The 25,000-nt window shown below is 47.6% G+C and overlaps 1 protein-coding gene across 1 annotated transcript in view; it reads right to left on the bottom strand.

The window, feature by feature from the left end:
• The window catches only part of lrp6 (low density lipoprotein receptor-related protein 6), a 56,169-nt gene that overhangs the window by 12,936 nt on the left and 18,233 nt on the right, over nt 1-25,000 (bottom strand). Inside the window, exons 6-17 of the mRNA XM_084407413.1 lie at nt 24,790-25,000; nt 22,976-23,147; nt 20,292-20,508; nt 18,665-18,954; nt 17,519-17,745; nt 16,036-16,220; nt 13,818-14,144; nt 13,292-13,494; nt 11,285-11,487; nt 11,017-11,207; nt 8,611-8,820; nt 5,800-5,925 (exon numbers count right to left, since the gene is read on the bottom strand). The exon at nt 24,790-25,000 is cut by the window's right edge and continues 186 nt beyond it. Coding sequence (XP_084263539.1) covers nt 5,800-5,925; nt 8,611-8,820; nt 11,017-11,207; nt 11,285-11,487; nt 13,292-13,494; nt 13,818-14,144; nt 16,036-16,220; nt 17,519-17,745; nt 18,665-18,954; nt 20,292-20,508; nt 22,976-23,147; nt 24,790-25,000 — 2,562 coding nt within the window. The remainder of the gene's footprint in view (nt 1-5,799; nt 5,926-8,610; nt 8,821-11,016; nt 11,208-11,284; nt 11,488-13,291; nt 13,495-13,817; nt 14,145-16,035; nt 16,221-17,518; nt 17,746-18,664; nt 18,955-20,291; nt 20,509-22,975; nt 23,148-24,789) is intronic.

The raw sequence follows: 25,000 nt of genomic DNA, 5'->3' as shown, positions 1-25,000 counted from the left end.
GAGAGAGCAGCAGCGCAGTGAGATCCAGGCCCTGAGAGAGCTCCTCCTGGCCAGAGAAGAGCCAGAGCAGACCCACAGAGCTCAAACACTGGCCTCCAGCCCAGAGTCGCCGAACACAGGGAGTCAACACCCAGCCCTCAGCGCAGAGAGACCCGACCCAGCCCGCTCACAGCCGTCACAGCGCCCCCTGTCAGGCTCCTCAGCACAGCAGCCCTCGCCTCACAGCAGCCCAGCACCAGCCAGCACAGAGGAACCCGAAATAGCTCTACTCATCGATTCAAATGGCAAATTCATCGATGTAAAGAAACTCTTCCCCCAGCACAGAGCTGTTAAACTCTGGTGTCCCACCACTGACAAAGCCCTGGAGCTCCTGACAGAGTCCCAGCTAGGCCGGCCCAGCCACATCATTATCCACACGGGCACCAACGACCTGCGGAGCCAGCAGGACCGAGTGTCGGACTCCCTCAGAGCCGTCGTGGATAAAGCTAGAGAAACCTTCCCCAACTCCAAAATCATCCTGTCCACTTTACTTCAGAGGACAGATTTCCACCCCAAAACAATTAATAAAATAAACTCCAGCATCTCTAGACATTGTGCCCTCCTGCCCAACGTCCACTTGGCCCACCATCCAGACCTCGACACTGAATGTCTATACGACCACGTCCACCTTTATAAGAACCTGGTACATATCCTTGCAGAGAGACTCAAAGATGTCACTCTAAACAGGACCAACCAGACCAGCCCCAGGTGGAGCAGAACCAGCCCTAACCCAGCCAATCCATCGAGACACCCTCCAGCATACTACATCCCAGCCCACAGCTCATCTAGAGCCCAGACCGGAGCACCACCCAGAGCACCAGCACCCAGAGTACCGCCCAGAGCACCGCCCAGAGTACCGCCCAGAGCACCGCCCAGAGCACCACCCAGAGCACCAGCACCCAGAGCACCGCCCGGAGCTCCAGCACCAGGACAGGACCGCTACAGACAGAGACCGTTCTACAACAGCCCCACAGCTCCAGCAGCTGAAGCCCATCCACAGCAGAGCCCGGCCCATCCAGGCAGACCGAGCTACGCCCAAGCTGTCAGCGGAGGAGCAGACCACCCTAACGCTGAACTCCACGACATCCAACACATGCTGAGTATCATCTGCTCTCACCTACTAACACACAGTGGACAGTGGTAAAAAAAAAAAAAAAAAAAAACACCACCACTACCTTATTCTGTGATATTCATGTACATTTAATATGGAATTGTTGATGTTTTGAGTTCCTACCATAACTTTAATTCCATAATTCGTTGTTTTAATTTAATCTATAGTAATTTTGCATCATTTCTCTTTTCTCAGAATAGCAAACAAACCATACACATCATTTTAAAAGTTTACGATGAAATCACTTAGTTTTTCTACGTGGAATATTCAAGGTCTAAACTCCTCAGTCTTTGGCCTAAAAAGTAGAAATTCTGATTTTATGAAAGAACTTCAAGACATAGATGTCATCGTCTTACAGGAAACCTGGTGTAGAGGAGATGCGTTCACTGGCTGTCCCTCAGGATACAGAGAGATTATATTACCATCAGTCAAACTCACATCAGTCACACAAGGGAGAGACTCGGGAGGGATGATAATATGGATTAAATCTGAGCTGTCCATAGAATTAATTAAAAGAGAGCAATACCACTTGTGGATAAAAATACAAAAAGGCATGATATCAGCATCTAAGCCTGTTTTCCTCTGTGCCATTTACATTCCACCCCTCGAGTCTCCGTATTTCCAAGAGGAAACTTTCCAAAATATAGAAAGAGAAATCAGCCATTTCCAGGCCCAGGGAAGTGTGCTGCTTATGGGTGACTTAAACGCCAGAACAGGAGCAGAACTAGATTACATCGAATCGCACGGTAGCAGATTCATCACAGGCAATAACGACTTGTACCCTTCTCACCCCAGCAGACAAAACTGTGATGAAACCGTGAACGCTCACGGACGGCAGCTGCTGCAGCTCTGCCGAGGACTGGCTCTGTACATCGTCAACGGAAGACTGCGAGGAGACTCGCTCGGCCGATACACCTACAGCTCAGCTCTGGGGAACAGCACTGTAGACTATACCATCACAGATCTCGACCTTTCCTCTCTGAGAGCATTCACAGTCAAACCCCTGAAACCTTTCTCAGACCACAGCCAAATCATCCTCTATATAAAGCAATCTGAAACATCACCCAAACCAATTAGGACCCCATATCAAATGAGCAAAATAATGTCTTTCAAATGGACTGAAACCAGTGCCAGTAATTACAGCACTGCCGTCGAATCTTCAGAAATACAATCCCTCATACATTCATTCCAAATACAGGAATACCCTAAAAATCAATTCAGCATCAATCAGGAAGTACAAGATCTAAACAACATATTCTACAAAACAGCACAAAAAAGTAATTTGGCAATTGTTAAACCAAAGAAAAAATATTTAGAGACTGACAAATGGTTTGATTTGGACTGTAAGGCTCTGAGAAAAAACCTCAGAAATTTATCAAATCAAAAACACAGACAACCAGATAATCCGGACCTCCGCCTTCTTTACTGTGAGGCACTAAAACAGTATAAAGCCACACTCCGGCGGAAAAAAGCACAGTTTTTGCAAAACCAGTTTGAAGAAATTGAAAAATCTATAAACTCACACAAATTTTGGGATAAATGGAAATTGTTATACAAACCAAATCAAGAAGTTCTGGCAATCCAAGACGGGGAGAAGTGGAAGAACCACTTCCAAGAATTATACAGCCCAACTGAAATTCAAAATTATAATCAAAATGAAATAATTAATAAACTAGACAATTTGGAAAGATCAATTAAAGCAAATCAAAACCCTTTAGATTTCCCCATAACAATGACCGAATTGGAAGAAAAATTAGGAGTCCTTGAGTCCAAGAAAGCCTGTGGTGTTGACAGCATCCTGAACGAGATGCTGAAACACACAGACCAAAGCTTCAGACTGGCCATGCTTAAACTGTTCAATGATGTTCTGTGTGTAGGGTTCTTCCCTGAGATCTGGAACAAGGGCCTCATCAGCCCCATCCACAAGAGCGGAGACAAACTAGACCCCAACAACTACCGAGGCATCTGTGTGAACAGTAACCTGGGGAAGGTTCTCTGCAGCATCTTAAACGCCAGACTTTTACACTTCCTTATGAAGCACAATGCCTTGAGTAAATCCCAAACTGGCTTTCTTCCAAAATGTCGCACATCCGATCACATTTTTACATTACAAACACTAATTGACAAATATGTACATCAAAACAAAGAACAAATTTTTGCTTGTTTCGTTGATTTCAAGAAAGCATTTGATTCAATTTGGCACGAAGGATTATACCTAAAGCTTATCGACAGTGGAGTAGGGGGGAAATTCTATGATTTGATCAAATCGATGTACACAGCCAGCCAATGCGCTGTCAAAATTGGAAACCAAAGAACCGAATTTTTCCCCCAGGGGCGCGGAGTGAGACAGGGATGCAGTTTAAGCCCCACCCTCTTCAACATCTACATCAACCAATTGGCCAATACATTAGAACATGCTCCCTTTCAAGGTCTCACTCTCCACGACACAGAGATCAAGTGTCTTCTCTACGCAGACGACCTGGTTCTCCTGTCGCCCACTAAAGAGGGGCTTCAGGACAGCCTGGATCTGCTGGAGGATTACTGTCAGTCCTGGGCCCTGACCGTCAACCTCCAGAAGACTAGAGTCATGATGTTCCAGAAACGCTCCAGATCTCAGGGACCAACACACACATTCACACTCTCACACAGAACCATTGAGAGCACCAAAGCATACACTTACCTCGGCCTGAAAATAACTCCAACTGGTAACTTTACTTTGGCTGTGAATGAACTCAAAGAGAAAGCTCAGAGGGCTTTCTATGCCATAAAACGATCAATCAAAATTGACATCCCAGTCCAAATTTGGCTCAAACTTTTCAAATCAATAATTGAACCAATTGTTCTATATGGCAGTGAAGTGTGGGGTCCTTCTATAAAATTAGATTTTTTAAATTGGGAAAAACATCCGATTGAAACTCTACAATTAGATTTCTGTAAAAGAATACTCAAAGTCCAAAGAAAAACACCAAACAACGGATGCAGGGCAGAATTGGGCCAATACCCTCTCCTCCTAAACATCCAAAAAAGAGCCATCAAATTCTGGAAACACCTGAAAACAAGCGACCCCAACACACACCACTACAGAGCCCTTAAACACCAAGAGCTGAGCGTAGCGAGGAGTCCCCTGTGCCAGCTGGTGCTGAGACTGACTGAGCTCTCTCCTGCAGAGATCAGCTCGCCTCAACACACACACACACTCACACACATTCGGCCTGCACAAATTATCAACACAGAACAAGACAAGTACATCACCCATTGGACGAACACCATTCAAAACCAACACAAACTGGAATGTTATTCGGCACTAAATCGAGAGTACACTGTTGCGAGCTACCTGAGCACAGTGAGTGATGTGAAGCTCAGGAAAACCCTGACGATGTACAGACTCAGCGAGCACAGCCTGGCCATCGAGACGGGCCGGCGCAGACAGACCTGGCTCTCCCGGGAGGACAGACTCTGCACGCACTGCATTCTGGGAGTGCCGGAGACTGAGCTGCACTTCCTCACAGAATGCCCAAAATATGAACACATCAGAGACCAATATTACCCCAAAATTAATAAGATATTTCCCCAATTTAACACCTGTAACCCAACCCAAAAACTTAGATTCATCCTTGGCGAAGAAGCCAAATGCTCCAATATAGCAGCAAGACTAGTAGCATCTCTCCACATCCTGAGGGACGAGCAGAGCAGCAAACGCCCAATACACACACACTCACTCACAGCCTAACACACCCCATCACACACACACACTCACTCACAGCCTAACACACCCCCATCACACACACAGCCTAACCCATCCCATCACACCTACACACATATATGATGTTCAAGTTCAGTGTTTGTTTATTTTGTTTTTTTTATATACATGTTTTCTGCAATATAATCCTTTTTTATTTTATTTATTAATCTTTGTTTACACTATTATTATTGCTTTATGTTATCAGTATTATTATTTTTGCAATAACTAGCCAAGATAATATATATAATACTATCTTTATTTAATTTAACTATTATTATAATTTTGTGTACTAAATGTTCTAAATCATTTTCTATGTTGTTGTGATGCTTTGGCAATACAAAATGTACTTTTTTGTCATGCCAATAAAGCTTTCTGAATTGAATTGAATTGAGTGAGTGTGTGTGTGTGTGTGTGTGTGTGTGTGTGTGTGTGTGTGTGTGTGTGTGTGTGTGTGTGTGTGTACCTCCACAGGAGAGCTCGTCCTGCAGCAGCACCAGGTGAACGGGACGCGAGCGGTGGGTGTGTGTGTGTGTGTGTGAGAGAGAGAGAGAGAGAGAGAGAGAGAGAGAGAGAGAGAGAGTGTGAGTGTGAGTGTGTGTGTGTGTGTGTGTGTGTGTGTGTGTGTGTGTGTGTGTGTGTGTGTGTACCTCCACAGGAGAGCTCGTCCTGCAGCAGCACCAGGTGAACGGGACGCGAGCGGTGGGTGTGTGTGTGTGTGTGTGAGAGAGAGAGAGAGAGAGAGAGAGAGAGAGAGAGAGAGAGAGAGTGAGTGTGAGTGTGTGTGTGTGTGTGTGTGTGTGTGTGTGTGTGTGTGTGTACCTCCACAGGAGAGCTCGTCCTGCAGCAGCACCAGGTGAACGGGACGCGAGCGGTGTGTGTGTGTGTGTGTGTGTGTGTGTGTGTGTACCTCCACAGGAGAGCTCGTCCTGCAGCAGCACCAGGTGAACGGGACACGAGCACCGAGTGGTTCCGTCTCCCTTCACGATACAGATGTGAGAGCAGCCGCCGTTATCAGATGTGCAGGGGTGTTTATCTGCGCACACACACACACAGATCAGCTGACAGGATCAATACTCACACATTCTCACTCACTCACTCACTCACTCACTCACTCACTCACTCACTCACTCACTCACTCACTCACTCACTCACTCACTCACTCACTCACTCACTCACTCACTCTCTCACTCTTCTCACTCTTCTCACTCACTCTCTCACTCTTCTCACTCACTCTCTCACTCACTCTCTCACTCACTCTCTCACTCACTCACTCCTCTCACTCACTCTCTCTTCTCACTCTCTCTCTCACTCTCTCTCTCACTCACTCTCACTCACTCTCTCACTCTCTCTCTCCAGCGTTCCCAGGCGGAAAACCAACCTTGCAACTTGGGGACTTACCGTCCCGGCAAGATAGAAATTGGAAGTCTCGTGAGAAGCGAGAACGAGCGCGAAACACGAATTGCTTTGCGGCAATTCGACTTAAACACACACGCATGTATGATGTTGATACGTTGTTTAATTTAATGATTTTGATGAATGATGTTTGTTTTTTTTCTGTTGTGTTTGTGCATGTGGTTTTGTTGTTGTTGTGGTTCTCTCTCTCTCTTGCTCTCCTAGCGGCGCTTGTTAGAGCGCGTACAGGTGCACGGCATTACGATGACGTCAGAAGTGGCATGGCGGCTTTGATTTAAGCGTGTTTGGATGTTTCCTCCACGAGCTCTCCTCTCTCCCGGCTTCGTGGTTACTTTAAGTTTTCTTCTAAGCCTTGTTGTACCATCGACGCTATTTGAAACCTTGCTTGTAATCTAATGTGAAAATTAGTTGAATCACCTGTGTAACAAAAGGAGACGCATGTAGGGAGGTGGGTGCCTTTTTGTTTTTCCTCCGTTTTCTCCTGTTTTGAGGTTAGCAGGGAGGTAAGACTATGTTGTTTATTTTATTCTTTATTTTGAGAAGGAAAGAGGTGTAATGCGGTAGATAGTTTGAGTTTGGTTTATTATTTTGGCTTTTCCCCCTCCTGAAGTTTTCAGCTTATTCTTTTTTTTTGTCTCCTAAGTTTATGTAATTAATAAATACTTTTCTTATTATACTTCTTGGTTCCGATGGCTTATTATATCAGTTAATTAATGAAGCGGGAGATGAGACTCCGGGCATCTTATTATGGCGGGGTTAAGGTGCTCTATGATTGAAATAAATCCCTGTGTGTTTAGTTAAATTGTGCGGGTCGAAAATTGGCTGTGGTGGTGCAGCTTTTGTCGGACCTCGTAACAGATGTATTACCAGATTACCCACCTCGGTAGACATAGCTCCACACGATACAGTTGGCTTGCTCCGATCAAAACACACGCTCATGAGCAGCGGTAGAGAGGGGGAGGAGGGGCCGCAAGTGAGTTTTTTTACGACCGTGTTGGGAAATATACGCCCTCCCACAGCTGTAGGGGGAGCTCGTGGGGAAAACATGCGACAACAAAAGGGAAAATCAGCGAAGAAGTGACTAGAGTTCGCTAGAGTTGCCGAGTTCTGCTTTAAATATGGGGGTGATGAGTCCTTCAGACCGGATCTCAGGGAAGTTTCCAGACCAGAACACCAGATTAAATAATTTGGCTATTGTTTGAATCATGCTGGGACTGCTGAGTTTAAGCATTTCGTTATTAATGTGATCTTTTCCACACGCTTTCTTTAATTTAAGATTTTTAATATGTTCTAATATTGTTATAGATTTATCTAATGGATTTTGATAATTCTTAATAGTTTTTTCCATGTGTAATGGGAATTTTAATTTTCACACTCTAGGTGTGCTCCTGATTTTTCAATATAATGATTAATGTGAACACTGTGAGACAAAGGGGGAGACAGCTGAAAAGGGAACCTCTGACCCCTTGGGATCAGAGGTGGTCCCATTTGGGACTTCTGAGTTTGTAGGAATAAACTCAGCAGGATTAGGTCACTAGCAGAGAAACCTTCCCTTGTTTAGATAAGGGCCTGTGAGCAGAAGACCTTGAAGGTACTATAAAGGCTCCTCTGCCCTCCCTCCCTTCGTCGCACTTGTTCCACAGACTGTACTAATGACTTCTGTGTGGCAACTGGGCCTTCTTGCAAGAATAAAATACTTTTTTAATGATCATTTGTATTTCAGAGTGTCTCTTACGCAGTGATGATTGTTTAATGAATTTTTGCCACAACACCATGTCTTCTAAAGTTTTCTTTACTTTACTCTGAGGCTGGTTGAGGTCAGCCGACTCAATTTTTTGATACAGATTTTCAAAGTAAGATTTCCAAATTGTGCCATTCTGGAGTGATCTCTCTAATTTGAGTTTTTCGAGTTTTTTATATAAGTTACAGAAAGTGTTTTGATCTATTGAATCGTCAATTTCTTCAATTTTAGTTTGAAAATATATATTTTTTTTCCACAGAAGTGTTTTGTACTTTTGCAGACAGTCTGAGCAAGAAAGACTCACTCACTCACTCACTCACTCACTCACTCACTCACTCACTCACTCACTCACTCACTCACTCACTCACTCACTCACTCACTCACTCACTCACTCACTCACTCACTCACTCACTCACTCACTCGCTCACTCACTCACTCGCTCACTCGCTCACTCGCTCGCTCGCCCAAGCGCTCACACACACACACACACACACACACTCACTCACTCACTCACTCACTCACTCGCTCGCCCAAGCGCTCACACACACACACACACACACTCACTGTACTCCTCCATGTCGAGCTCGTGTACAGCGTGGATGTCGCTCAGATATGCGATGCGCGCCTGGATCTTGGTTCTTCCTTCACGCGTGACCTTATCGATGCGCTCGATCATCTGCTGCTGCCGGTCGATCCAGTACAGGAAGTTCCCGAACACCGTCAGGCCCACCGGCTGCAGGATGTTCGAGTCCTCGATCACGATCCGATTGGCTCCTGGAGAGGGGGGCGGAGAGAGGGGAGTGGTCATTTTGTTGTGTTTTTGTTTTAGTTATTTTAGTCTACTGAAATAAAAATATAAATTATGTAGAATAAAATAACAAATAAACATCACAAAATCACAACAAAATTACTGACACTAACTAAAATTCGAATTAAAAATATATGTCACTTAACTCTTTTGTGTCTCATCCAATGAGTGATTTTAGAACTTTAATTTAAACTAAATAATGCACAATTTGGACTTGGCAACTAGCAGAAATGAACTGTTAACTGTTATAACCCTGAGCCGTTCGTCACATGGTTTCTTGGAAATGATCTTCATTAAAAACATCAGATGTGTGTAAGTATTGGACATATGTATAATTATATATGTTCATATAGTTTATCTTCATGTATGTGTGAATAGGCCTTATTCGCAAACACAGGAAGTAGCTGACCGCGGCCATACTGTTGACATGACATCTGTCCTGCCCCTAGCCGCACGCAGGTTTGAGTTGAGGGGAGCAGTAGCCTAATGGCTTCATCTCGTCGGTATCAAGAGAAGATAAGCTTGATTGGTGTGGACCCATATCAAATAGACCCAAAAACCCAAGATCCGTCCTTATTGCCAGCCGTAACTTATCCGGATATTTATCAGAGCTGCCAACTCTACGCATTCACTGTGAGACACACGCGATTGACACTTTTCACATGCTCTCACTCCACACATCCATTTTCTCACGCACAGAAAAATCACGAAGCAAAGAGGACATGGAGACCGACAGACTAGCCAGAGCAGGTTACTTATGATATAAACAAATCTCAGCTCTCAGGTTCTGTCACTTTTATTACGAAATTCAAACAATAAATACTGTTTTGGCGCTTGTAAATGTGACGCGACAGATCCCTAGCGGCACGTGAACCGATCATCTCTAGCTAGTAAATAAACACGAATGAACAATGTTGAAAGATACAGTACAACTTACCGAAATGTATATTCCTCATATCGACCAATCAATCAATCAATCAAACAAAGGGGTCAATCAAACAGCTGGAGAACAATTATGTCACATAACATTTACCTCAGGCAAGCCATTTGATGACCATAATATATAGGCTATAGCACGTTAGTTGGCCAGAAAAAATAGCTATAGAGAGTATTTTGCTAAATATGTGTACTATATTACATATTTATTATATTTTTACTTATGTCATTAAATAAAGTTGTTATTATAATAAAAAAACGCATTATATCTCTCTCTGTTTACAGCATTAGGTGAGTTGTTTTTTCTTCTTCTTGTGTAGCCTAATATTTATCCAAATGAGTCAATATTAAATCAAATCACAATAATTGAATTGAATTGAAATAATAAAAAAAGCATAGCTTACCATAAATTGTAACATGTTGTCACTAAACCTAATAAAATTCAGTTTAGTTACTAAAATGTTTTGACAATCACAATACACTTATTGTGATGCAATACATTTTTTTACATCCCCCCAATCCCCCCTAACATGTGGTAAAATGATGGGAACAGACTTTGCTGTGGGGAGTTGGCTGAAAGTTTAGCCTATATTTATCCTAGCTAACGTTAGCCACAACTCCTCTGTCTCCTTCCCTTCACGTTTTCTGACAGTCGGTATCGCATAAAAACTAACTCCGGGGTTCTTATTGCTGTTGTTAGAACAGCCGTGTATTACACAACACACCATCGCGCTGTTTTAAAAAAAAAAAATACAGCGATAATGCCATGGATAATACCGACGCTGCCTCGCTTGTCAATTGACAGACTGACAGTTGCCGTGGTTTCTATGTCAACAACATGGCCGCCGCGAACATTGATGACGTACTTTGAATAAGAACTATAGGTATATGACATGTATACACATGTATGATTTGTATGTGTTTTTTATCAAGTTAATCTTATGTAGTCAATTAATTTGGTTTATTTTTCTCTCTCCTCACGTTTATGCATTTATACGTTTGCATGTCTTTATTTCCATATTCAGTACAACATGCATAACTCGTAACATTCAGGAATGAGGGCAACGTGAGGATTCAACATCTCTATTGCTGTGAATGGTTCCTTGTTTATGTAAAGCTTAATAAAAGAAAATAATAATAATTAAATAAAACATCAGACGTGAGCAGGCGGAACACGGCGTCTAACGACTGATCGTCACGTGATCATGCATGACCTTTGACCTCACCGGACAGGTCGCTGCTCTCGATGCGCCGCAGGTCCATGTCGACCCAGAAGAGTTTCCCCAGCTCGTTGTCGATGGCCAGAGCGACTGGTTTCCCCAGATTGCTGAAGAACAGAACCTCTCGCTCCGTCCCGTCCAGAGCGGATCGTTCGATCTTCGGCGAGCGCTCCTGCAGATTCGTGAAGTACATGTACCTGTGGACGAGACGGCACACGCTGAGATCACATGACAGCACACGCTGAGATCCCTATGACGCGAGAGCGGCGCTCACCCTCGCTCAGGATTGACCACGATGGCGCGCGGTTTGTCGTGTTCTCCGCGCAGCACCACTCCGACCCGCGAGCCGTCCAGGCGTGTGACGTTGATGACGTTGGTGACCTCGCTGGTCCAGTAGATGAAGCGGCTGTAGACGTCGATGCTGAGATCATAGGGCTGGAGACCGAGACTCGGGCCACCGGACACCACCGTCACACTCTGAGGAACACCACACACACACACACATCAGACCCGTCACACTCTGAGGAACAACACACACACACACACACACACACACACACACATCAGACCCGTCACACTCTGAGGAACACCACACACACACACACATCAGACCCGTCACACTCTGAGGAACAACACACACACACACACACACACATCAGACCCGTCACACTCTGAGGAACAACACACACACACACACACACACACACACACACACACACACACACACACACCCCACACCACCGTCACACTGAGGAACACCACACACACACACACACACACATCAGACCCGTCACACTCTGAGGAGCAACACACACACACACACACATCAGACCACCGGCACACTCTGAGGAACAACACACACACACATCAGACCACTGTCACACACATCAGACACCGGCACACCATGAGGAACAACACACACACACACATCAGACCCGTCACACTCTGAGGAGCAACACACACACACACACACACACACACACACACACACACATCAGACCCATCACACTCTGAGGAACAACACACACACACACACACCAGACCACTGTCACACACATCAGACACCGGCACACCATGAGGAACAACACACACACACACACACACACACACACACACACACACACACACACACACACACACACACACACACACACACACATCAGACCCGTCACACTCTGAGGAGCAACACACACACACACACATCAGACCTGTCACACACACATCAGACCACCGGCACACTCTGAGGAACAACACACACACATCAGACCCGTCACACACACACATCAGACCACTGTCACACTCTGAGGAACACCACACACACACACACACACATCAGACCCATCACACTCTGAGGAACAACACACACACACACCAGACAACGGCACACCATGAGGAACAACACACACACACACACATCAGACCACCGGCACACTCTGAGGAACAACACACACACATCAGACCCGTCACACACACACATCAGACCACTGTCACACTCTGAGGAACACCACACACACACACACACACACACATCAGACCCATCACACTCTGAGGAACAACACACACACACACCAGACAACGGCACACCATGAGGAACAACACACACACACACACATCAGACCACCGGCACACTCTGAGGAACACCACACACACACACACATCAGACCCATCACACTCTGAGGAACAACACACACACACACACACACACACACACCAGACAACGGCACACCATGAGGAACAACACACACACACACACATCAGACCACCGGCACACTCTGAGGAACAACACACACACATCAGACCCGTCACACACACACATCAGACCACTGTCACACTCTGAGGAACACCACACACACACACACACACACACACACACACACACACACACACATCAGACCCATCACACTCTGAGGAACAACACACACACACACCAGACAACGGCACACCATGAGGAACAACACACACACACACACATCAGACCACCGGCACACTCTGAGGAACAACACACACACATCAGACCCGTCACACACACACATCAGACCACTGTCACACTCTGAGGAACACCACACACACACACACACACACACACACACACACACACACACACACACACATCAGACCCATCACACTCTGAGGAACAACACACACACACACACACACACACACACCAGACAACGGCACACCATGAGGAACAACACACACACATCAGACCCGTCACACACACATCAGAGTGCACTATATAGTGTACAGGGAGCGGTTTCGGACACAGCTGAATGTGTTTGACCTGGTTTCCGTCCTCCTGCGCGCGGCGGATGAGGTTCTGCTTGGAGTCGATCCAGTACAGGTGCCGGTCCAGCGGGTCGTAGTCGACGGCGCGCACGTTCCTCAGGCTGTGGATGGGCAGGATGATGTCGGGACTCTGGAGCTCGTCGATCACCATGCGGTTGATGGCCGTCTTCTGACTGAACAGCAGGAATGATGTGGGAGCTGATGGACAGACAGAGTCATGTGACCACTCATCATCTCTAACAACGACAGTTAAACGACCTCAAACGCGCTCTAAACCTACAGTGCTGCGTAGGGCTGGGCATCGGATACTTGCTATCGATTCCTTTGTGAGCATTTCAATATGAGTCTAAACCATGCAAGCACGAGAGACTGTGTTCTGTGTTCATGTGTATCAGTATATTGGATCCGTGCAGCTCTTAAAGTGACAGCAGCCTAATATTCCTCTCTATAATAACACTAATATTTCAAACGATACCCAACCCTAGCGCTGCGCGAGATCGGCCGCCTGCTAAAGCGCTCACCGCTGCAGGTCTTGTTGTCGTGGTTGAGCGAGTAGTGCGCGGGGCAGCCGCACACGAAGCCTCTGACGGGCACGGCGAGGCACAGGTGAGAGCAGTGGCCGTTGGTGGAGGCGCAGGCGTTCCAGCCGGCCTGGCGGGACGAGTGGAACACCAGGATGTCCATGACGTAGTCCAGGTGCCCCTGTATGATGGTGCGGTTCTGCCCGCTGGTCTTGTTGGCGCGCTCGATGCTGCGCTGGCTCCAGTCCGTCCAGTAGATGTAGTCCTGGTACTGGGTGAGTCCGAACGGGTGCGGGAGGTCGTCAGCGATCACCTCGCGCTCCAGACCTGAGGACCAGCACATCATCAGAACGGACAGACGTTACCTGGGGTGGTTGATCATGATGTCACTTCTCTATCTTTAGTTAGTGTGTAATGTTGCTGTTTGATCATAAACAACATCTGCAAAGTTACAACGCTCAAAGTTCAAAGCAAAGGGAGAGATTTACTTTTACAGAAATCACTTTTTAAGGACTACAACAAACGGCTGGTAGGAACTACAATGAGCTTCTTCATAAAATGTACATAATCCCCGCCCCCGGGAACGCGATTTATAGATTATCAAGACAGAATATGCTAATCAATGACTGGAAGATAACTCCACATCAGCTTCATAAATTCATCAACTAACCATTCAGAAATGTCCTGTTATACATGTTGTCTCTTCTTGAGTCTCTCCATCATTGTCTGACTCATATGAACAAAAGGCTAACGCTAAACGTTTTTGAAATGTTCAGTGTGTGTGTGTGTGTGTGTGTGTGTGTGTGAGGTAAGGACACGAGATGTTGTAGCTCCGCCCCCTGTGCCGGGAGCAGCAGCTCATTTGCATTTAAAGAGACATACACAAACGGTGTGTTTTTGCTCACCCTCAAAAAGTGACAATTTTAACATGCTATATAAGAATATCTGTGGGGTATTTTGAACTAAACCTTCACACACTCAGAGAGAGAGAGAGAGAGAGAGAGAGAGAGAGAATTAAAGACAGTAGAGCTGCACGATTAATCTTTAAAAGATCTCGATTCAAACACCCACGCGATCTTATCCTAAATTACACAAACCCTCACCCCTGAACATTCAAATCTGTTTGCGCTGTCGCTGACCCACAGAGAGCAGTTGTCAATATGAAACAGCTTTACAATCACACAGTATAGATATTTCTGTTACAAATATTCAAATGATCACAGAAGTACTGAGATAAAAGTTTATAATTAGAGTATAAACACTGATGTCTACGGTAGCAACCAAAAATAGAGTAAATCACCTTTTGAAAGTCGCTGCCTTCAAATAACGAGTATCGATTACATCTGATACTTCAAAACATTCATAAAGACGCAGTCCGTAACTTTTTTGTGTTCAGAATTTACAAAATGTATACGAGCGAGTGCATCATGAATGCCTTTTTTTTTTTTTTACCGTGTTTTTGTCTTATCCTGAATTACTAGGTTAAGCCTGCAATAAGCGTTTATACTGGGACTATACTTTAGACTGGCGGATCGCAGCCGCTGCGGAGTAGCCCAGTGCCTGTGTGACTCGCCATAGACATAAATAGAGAGAAGTAGCTCCGGCAACAATGTTCTTCCGCAGGACGCATGCAGATCTCTTTATTAACTGCTAGAGCGCTGATTTATCCAGTAATGAAACAAGTCTTTATGAATCAATCATTCAAAACTATTTTAAAAATAATCTGTTCTACACACATCTTACATGGGTGTTCAAGCATATTCTCCCCCTTCTGAGAGGGTATTCTCCACTGCTGGAGATGCAATAAGCTAGGAGAGGTCCCAAATTATTCTAGAGAATGCAGACATTTTTATTTTCCTTCAGAAAAAAAAAAATATTTTTTTTGCAAAAATTGCTTAATAATAAGTTGCATTTGTTGACATTACCCAGTCTGTTAAACTCATCTGACAAGTATAAGAAATAAACACAAAAAGGATTGTGGATTTTTCCCTTACTACTATTTTTTATTAGTTGTTTTAATATTTTTTATTGAATGGGAACCGGAACCGCAATCGTTTGGCAGAATCGGAACCGGAACCGGAAAATTTCTTACGATTCCCAACCCTAATTATAGGACCCCTTTAAATTTAACATTTAAATGATAATCATTTTATTATGTAATAATAAATGTGTATTAAGCATGATTTTCTTCACACTAAACTCCGCAGGAGAGGTTTACCCATCATGTTGGAGGACTCGATGAGTGTGGTGTCCAGGTCGGTCCAGTAGAGCCGGCGCTCCGCGTAGTCGATGGTCAGTCCGTTCGCTCGGCCCACGTTCGGGACCAGCGTGAGGCGTCCAGAACCGTCCATCGCAGACCGGTCGATCTTCGGCCGCCCACCCCACTCAGTCCAGTACATGAAGCTGAGAGAGAGAGAGAGAGAGAGAGAGAGAGAGAGAGAGAGAGAGAGAGAGAGAGAGAGAGAGAGAGAGAGAGAGAGAGAGAGAGAGAGAGAACGAGTGTGAGACACACACACACACACACTCTCAGTCCAGTACATGAAGCTGAGAGAGAGAGAACGAGTGTGAGACGCACACACACACACTCTCAGTCCAGTACATGAAGCTGAGAGAGAGAGAGAACGAGTGTGAGACGCACACACACACACACTCTCAGTCCAGTACATGAAGCTGAGAGAGAGAGAGAACGAGTATGAGACACACACACACTCTCAGTCCAGTACATGAAGCTGAGAGAGAGAGAGAGAACGAGTGTGAGACGCACACACACACACAGTCCAGTACATGAAGCTGAGAGAGAGAGAGAGAGATGTGATCTACTGTGACCTACAGCACATCGAGGATGAGGAACACTTTCTGCTCTTCTGCTCCAGATACTCCAGTATAAGAGAAACCTTTCTGCCCAGATTTGAAACCTTGATTCCATCGTTCTTTGAACTGAGTGACACTGAGAAAATGTTCTTCTTACTCGGAGAAGATGATATTACAGCTGCACTAGCGGCTAAATATGTGTTAGCTATTCACAACGCCAGAGTCAGCTAGAGAGACCCACTGTATATATTCATTTATTAGGACAGATTGTGTTTATTTATCTATTTATTTATATTGACTATGCTACATATGACATGATCTATACATACATGTTTTGTTTGTTTGTTTTATTATTTATATATAATATGTTCATGCTTTGGCAACATTGTGTTACACAGTCATGCTAATAAAGCTCATTTGAATTGAAAAATTGAATTGAGAGAGAGAGAGAGAGAGAGAGAGAGAGAGAACGAGTGTGAGACACACACACACCCACCCCTCGGCCGGGTCCAGTGCCAGTGCTCGAGGGCTCACTCACTCACTCACTCACTCACTCACTCACTCACTCACTCACTCACTCACTCACTCACTCACTCACTCACTCACTCACTCACTCACTCACTCACTCACTCACTCACTCACTCACTCCTCGGCCGGGTCCAGTGCCAGTGCTCGAGGGCTGACACACACACACACACACACACACACACACCCCCCTCGGCCGGGTCCAGTGCCAGTGCTCGAGGGCTGACACACACACACACACACACACACACACACACACTCACTCACTCACTCACCCCTCGGCCGGGTCCAGTGCCAGTGCTCGAGGGCTGACACACACACACACACACACACACACACACACACACACTCACTCACTCACTCACCCCTCGGCCGGGTCCAGTGCCAGTGCTCGAGGGCTGTCCAGGTCCTTCCACACCAGAACCTGTCGGTGCTGCCCATCCAGTTTGGCCACCTCAATGCGGTTGGTCCCAGTGTCGGCCCAGTACAGGTTCTTGCCCAGCCAGTCCACAGCCATTCCCTCGGGATAGTCCAGGCCGAACTCCACCACGTGCTCCAGAGCACTGCCGTTCATGAAGGCCCGACTGATGGTCTGAGGACACCAGAGACACGCCAGTGAGAGAGAGAGTGAGCGAGAGTGAGTGTGTGAGCGGGAGTGAGTGTGTGAGTGAGTGAGCGGGAGTGAGAGAGTGTGAGTGAGTGAGTGAGTGAGTGAGTGAGTGAGTGAGTGAGAGAGTGTATGAGTATGTGTGCGCGTGTAAGAGTGTGTGAGTGAGTGAGAGTGAGTGAGTGAGTGAGTGAGTGAGTGAGTGAGAGAGTGTATGAGTATGTGTGCGCGTGTAAGAGTGTGTGAGTGTGTGAGTGAGTGAGTGAGTGAGCGGGAGTGAGAGAGAGTGAGTGAGTGAGTGAGTGAGTGAGTGAGTGAGTGAGTGAGTGTGTATGTGTGAGTGAGTGAGTGTGAGTGAGTGAAAGTGAGTGTGTGTATGAGTGAGTGAGTGAGTGAGTGAGTGAGTGAGTGAGTGTGTGAGTGAGTGTGAACCTTCAGTGTGAGTGAATGAGTGTGAGTGAATGAATGAGTGTGAGTGAGTGAGAGTGAGTGAGTGAGTGTGAACCTTCAGTGTGAGTGAATGAGTGTGAGTGAGTGAGTGTGAGTGAGTGAGTGTGTATGTGTGAGTGAGTGAGTGAGTGAGTGTGAGTGAGTGAGAGTGTGTATGTGTGAGTGAGTGAGTGAGTGAGTGAGTGAGTGTGAGTGTGAGTGAGTGAGTGTGTGTGTGAGTGAGTGAGTGTGTGTATGAGTGAGTGAGTGAGTGAGTGAGAGTGAGTGAGTGAGTGAGTGTGAGTGAGTGAGTGAGTGAGTACCTTCAGTGTATGTGTGTGAGTGAGTGAGTGAGTGAGTGAGTGAGTGAGTGAGTGAGAGTGAGTGAGTACCTTCAGTGTATGTGTGTGAGTGAGTGAGTGAGTGAGTGAGTGAGTGAGTGAGTGAGTGAGTGAGTGAGTGAGTGAGTGAGTACCTTCAGTGTGATGTCGGTCCAGTAGATCCGGTTGTCGGTGATGTCGAAGTCGAGCGCTGAGGCCTCCTTGACGCCGGTGAGGGGAATGGCCACGTTGTTGTTGTGCGTCTCGAGTGAGATGCGCCTGATGTCGGTGTGCCGAGAGAACAGGAGGAAGGCCTCGGGGACGATGCAGGAGCTCAGGTCCGACAATAGCTCGAGCCCGATGGGACACGCACACGACACACCCTGGGGCTTATACAGGCACAGGTGACTGCAGCCGCCATTCGCCAGCGCACACGGGTTCACACCTGAGAACAGGACACACACATCAACTAACCGAGCAGAACGTTCTGGTCTCTCTCTCTCTCTCTCAACACTGAAGAGACTTAAACTGCAGTTCATGGACTGGCCACTAGAGGCCGGCTGCAGAAGAGACTCAGTCCCATAGACTCGCATGTTAAAACGCTCAACTTTACAGCAGAATAAAACATGTTTACAGTCTGGAGAAAAAACTGGTTTTGGTCTATAAAGCTAATTTTGTCGAGGCGGGTGAATGTTTTTATAACTCATCCATTTAAATTATATTAAGCCTTAAACTTCGGCATAATTAAGGGCGTGGCCACTTGAGTGACAGGTGGATTGCCGCTGATGTCACTGCTAGCCGTTTGTCTGCTGTCTGTTAGCGTCACGTCACCTCAGCTAATCCGCATCACCGCACATTTTCGTTTATCCGGGAGTGACGCTGCCAAGATGGCGATGGCCGGCTCCGCCCACTTTAGGCTTCAGAATCGCTCTTCAGAAACACTACGGGTGATGTGACACACACTACACCCAGTGTTTTACACAGTCTAAGGTACTAACACACACACTCGTGTGTAATAAACTACATCAGTCGAATAAAACAGATCCGGCCTGGGCCTTGCTCGCACGACTCTAGTTGGTGGAATTTTCTGCACAGCATCATGGGTAATGTAGTTTTTCACCACACATTTTAATCACATTTTGCTTGGAGAATGAATTATTATTCAACATCAATAACTATTTTGCATGTGTAGGTGTGTTATAGCAGCAAGCTCCGCCCCCTGGTTATTTAGCCCCGCCCCCTCACCGAAGGTCTGCGTGATGTAGGTGGCCTTGATGCCCATGAGGACGGGCAGCTGGTCGATGATGACCTCTCACTCTCTCAAAAACACCCCTGGGCTGAAGTTCCACCCCCTTACTGTAGCCCCGCCCCTGTTCTGAAGCCCCTCCCCTCACTGTAGCCCCGCCCCCCTCACCGAAGGTCTGCGTGACGTAGGTGGCCTTGATGCCCATGAGGTCGGGCAGCTGGTGGATGATGACCTCTCACTCTCTCACACACACACAGTCCTGGGCTGAAGTCCCACCCCCTTACTGTAGCCCCGCCCCTGTTCTGAAGCCCCCCCCACACACACTGTAGCTCCGCCCCCCTCACCGAAGGTCTGCGTGACGTAGGTGGCCTTGATGCCCATGAGATCAGGCAGCTGGTGGATGATGACCTCTCACTCTCTCTCTCTCACACACACACACACACACAGACAGCCCTGGGCTGAAGTCCCACCCCCTCACTGTAGCCCCACCCCCTGTGCAGAAGCCCCTCCCCCTCACTGTAGCCCCACCCCCTCACCGAAGGTCTGCGTGACGTAGGTGGCCTTGATGCCCATGAGGTCGGGCAGCTGGTCGATGATGACCTCTCGCTCCAGGCTGGTCTTGTGCACGCGCTCAATGCTGCGCCGCTGCCAGTCCGTCCAGTAGATGAAGTCTCCCAGCAGAGAGAACCCGAAGATGTGCGGGAGGTTCTCCTCCACCAGAACCCGCCGGCCCGAGCCATCCATCTCCATCACCTGCGGAGCAGAGGAGAGGTCAGAGACACACACACACACACTCCCGAGCTGTCCATCTCCATTACCTGCAGAGCAGAGGAGAGGTCAGAGACACACACACACACACACACACACTCCCGAGCTGTCCATCTCCATCACCTGTGGAGCGGCAGAGGAAGAGATAAGAGACACACACACACACACACTCCCGAGCTGTCCATCTCCATCACCTGCAGAGCGGCAGAGGAAGAGATCAGAGAGACACACACACACACACACACACACACACACACACACACACACACACACACAGGCTGACCGGCAGCAGTCAGGAGCTCAATCACACAAAGACGCACACAATCCTGCCAATATATACAAGACAATATAACAATAACAATTAAAAAATGATTTCAAATATGTGCAAAAAAAAAAAATATATATATAAAGATTTAAAAAATATATATAATTAAATAAAAATAAGAGTTTTTAAAAAATAAGATAAAAAAATAAGAAAATAAGAAAAAGAAAAAAGAAAGATTTAAAAAGAAAAGAAGATCAAAATAAACATCAAAATAAAAATAAAGACAGTTCGCTCCTGTTTAGTAAAGCTCACAGCTAACAGAAGACGACATCATCCGAGAGCATCATCTGAATAAACAGGAAATGCTGTAAGGCTCATGCTCAACACTGTATCCATGGAAACGGTGACTGTGGTTACTAATGACACCAGTCACTCTGAATTTAAATGAATGTCCAGCAGACGAATGGAACAGACCTTTAACCAGCTAACGGTCCTTTAACTACAGCCCACACAGTTGCAATCGAAATTATCCAACCCCCATCGCAAATCAGGTTTACTGGCAATATTTACAGACTTTCAGCTGTTTGCAATGAACAAATCAAACAAAAGTAATTGAAATGGCTCAGTACAAATGTTTCAAGTTGGTTCCCCAAATTTAACTGAAAATGCAACTTAATAACTTCTGCAGTCTCAAAATTACTCAACCCCCTGAATAGACTCCCTCACAACAGCACAAATATGCAAATCAGGTGTTGTCTCACTAATCAAGGGCTTCATTAGCGTCACCAGGTGTGCTAGAGCTAGTACACATGAAATATCTGAACTGGCGAGGTTAGTTGTGTTTGACTGCATGTTAGAGATATGGCTAGGTCAAAAGCATGATCCAATAAGTTAAGAGAAGATATCATCGCCCTTCACAAACAAGGAACAGGATACAGAAAGATAGCGAAGGCAGTAAATGTTCCTAGAGACGCCGTTTGCTCAAAATCATATAAATAAGCCACATAATTTTAGGGATTCTGTTCTGTGGAGCGATGAAACAAAACTGGATCTTTTCGGCCCTGTGGATCAGCGGTGTGTCTGGAGGAGGAAGAATGAAGCTTCAGTTGTGAAGAACTCTGTCTAAGGTTCAGCATGAGGAGCTCGCGATGCTCTCGGCTGATGTATATCCTCCGGCACTGGAAACCTGCAGCGTGAGGAAGGAGAGATGGAGTCACTGAAGTATCAGGAGATCCTGGGAGAAAACATCATGCCATCAGTGAGGAAGCTGAAGCTTGGACCTTCAACAGGACAATGATCCCAAGCATTCCTCAGAGTCCACCCAGGCGTGGCTGCAGAAGTCGTCCTGGGAGATACAGTGGCATCACAGTCACCTGACCTGAACCCCAGAGAACATCTCTGGTGGGATTTGAAAGCGGTTGCAGAACACGAACCCAGGAATATTCCTGAACTGGAGGCCATTGCTCATGAGGAACAGGCTCAGATCCCTCAGAAACAGAAGCTGGTCTGGTTGTACACCTCGTCTGCAGCCGCTCAGAACAGCAAACGTTGTTGTACCAAGTGCTAATGATGCTTGCCATGAAGGGGGTGAATACTTTTGAGACTGAAGAAGTCATTAAAAGTTTCTTTTTCAGTTGAATTTGGGGAAACCACTTGAAACATTTGTACTGAGCTATTTCAATTACTTTAGTTTGATTTGTTCATTGCAAACAGCTAAAAGTCTGTACATTTTGCCAATAAACCTGATTTGCAGTGGGGGTTGAATAATTTCGATTGCAACTGTATAAACATTACTGAAACACTGGAGACACAAGAGCACCTGTGTACAAGAATACTGCAGTGCTTCTGACAAACACTCACTGATTCCTGCATATACACACACGCACACACTCGTCTCTCTGGTGAAATGAAGTTTCCATCTTGGGTCGATCGTGACCGCAGTGCTGTGGCTTTCAGACTCTATTCTAAACGGACCGGAGCCGCAATCATAACCAGATGTGGGCTGAAACCACAAGCCGACGGGACGAGAGTTTTTGTGTGTGTGTGTGAGAGTGTGTGTGAGAGTGAGTGTGTGTGAGTGTGTGTGTGTGTGTGTGTGTGTGTGTGTGTGTGTGTGAGAGTGAGAGAGAGAGAGAGAGAGAGAGAGAGAGAGAGAGAGAGAGAGAGAGAGAGTGTGTGTGTTCTCACCTCGATGACGTCGGTCTTGGCATCGCCCCAGTAAATCTTCCTCTCGGTGTAATCGAGCGCCAGTCCATTGGGCCAGCCGAGAGACGTGTTGACCAAAACCAGCCGCTCCGACCCGTCCAGAGCCGCGCGCTCGATCTTCGGCACCTCACCCCAGTCTGTCCAGTACATGTACCTGCGCACGGGACAGACACGCTTCAGCACACGCTTCAGCACACGGGACAGACACGCTTCAGCACACGGGACAGACACGCTTCAGCACACGGGACAGACACGCTTCAGCACACGGGACAGACACGCTTCAGCACACGCTTCATCAGAACACAGGACAGACACGCTTCAGCACACGCTTCAGCACACGGGACAGACACGCTTCAGCACACGGGACAGACACGCTTCAGCACACGCTTCATCAGAACACAGGACAGACACGCTTCAGCACACGGGACAGACACGCTTCAGCACACGGGACAGACACGCTTCAGCACACGGGACAGACACGCTTCAGCACACGGGACAGACACGCTTCGGGACACGCTTCAGCACACGGGACAGACACGCTTCAGCACACGGGACAGACACGCTTCAGCACACGGGACAGACACGCTTCAGCACACGGGACAGACACGCTTCGGGACACGGGACAGACACGCTTCAGCACACGGGACAGACACGCTTCGGGACACGCTTCGGGACACGGGACAGACACGCTTCAGCACACGGGACAGACACGCTTCGGGACACGCTTCGGGACACGCTTCAGCACACGCTTCAGCACACGGGACAGACACGCTTCGGCACACGGGACAGACACGCTTCGGCACACGGGACAGACACGCTTCGGCACACGGGACAGACACGCTTCGGCACACGGGACAGACACGCTTCGGGACACGCTTCAGCACACGCTTCGGCACATGGGACAGACACGCTTCAGCACACGGGACAGACAGCACACGGGACAGACACGCTTCAGCACACGGGACAGACACGCTTCATCAGAACACAGGACAGACACGCTTCGGGACACGCTTCGGGACACGGGACGGACACGCTTCGGGACACGGGACGGACACGCTTCGGGACACGGGACGGACACGCTTCGGGACACGGGACGGACACGCTTCGGGACACGGGACGGACACGCTTCGGGACACGGGACGGACACGCTTCGGGACACGGGACGGACACGCTTCGGGACACGGGACGGACACGCTTCGGGACACGGGACGGACACGCTTCGGGACACGGGACGGACACGCTTCGGGACACGGGACGGACACGCTTCGGGACACGGGACGGACACGCTTCGGGACACGGGACGGACACGCTTCGGGACACGCTTCGGGACACGCTTCGGGACACGCTTCGGGACACGCTTCGGGACACGCTTCGGGACACGCTTCGGGACACGCTTCGGGACACGCTTCGGGACACGCTTCGGGACACGCTTCGGGACACGCTTCGGGACACGCTTCGGGACACGCTTCGGGACACGCTTCGGGACACGCTTCGGGACACGCTTCGGGACACGCTTCGGGACACGCTTCGGGACACGCTTCGGGACACGCTTCGGGACACGCTTCAGCACACGGGACAGACACGCTTCAGCACACGGGACAGACACGCTTCAGCACACGGGACAGACACGCTTCAGCACACGGGACAGACACGCTTCGGGACACGCTTCAGCACATGGGACAGACACGCTTCAGCACACGGGACAGACACGCTTCAGCACACGGGACGGACACGCTTCAGCACACGCTGACCCTATGCAAATAAAACATTAAATAAATAAGTAAGAGTGTGTTTACCCGGCGACGGGGTCCAGCACGATGGCTCTGGGCTCGTCCAGCTCCTCTGAGATCAGGATCTTCCTCATGGTGCCGTTGAGCCGGGTCACCTCGATGCGGTCCGTGCCGGTGTCGGTCCAGTACAGGTTGCGAGCGATCCAGTCCACTGCGATGCCGTCGGGGTGGTTGACCTGTGAGGTCACCAGGACCCGCGGGTCGCTGCCGTCGAGCT

This window comes from Rutilus rutilus, assembly GCF_951802725.1.
Source record: "Rutilus rutilus genome assembly, chromosome: 4".
Taxonomy (NCBI): Eukaryota; Metazoa; Chordata; class Actinopteri; order Cypriniformes; family Leuciscidae; genus Rutilus; species Rutilus rutilus.
Note: the sequence above shows the minus strand (reverse complement) of the source record. Positions and strands in the feature narration are given on the sequence as shown.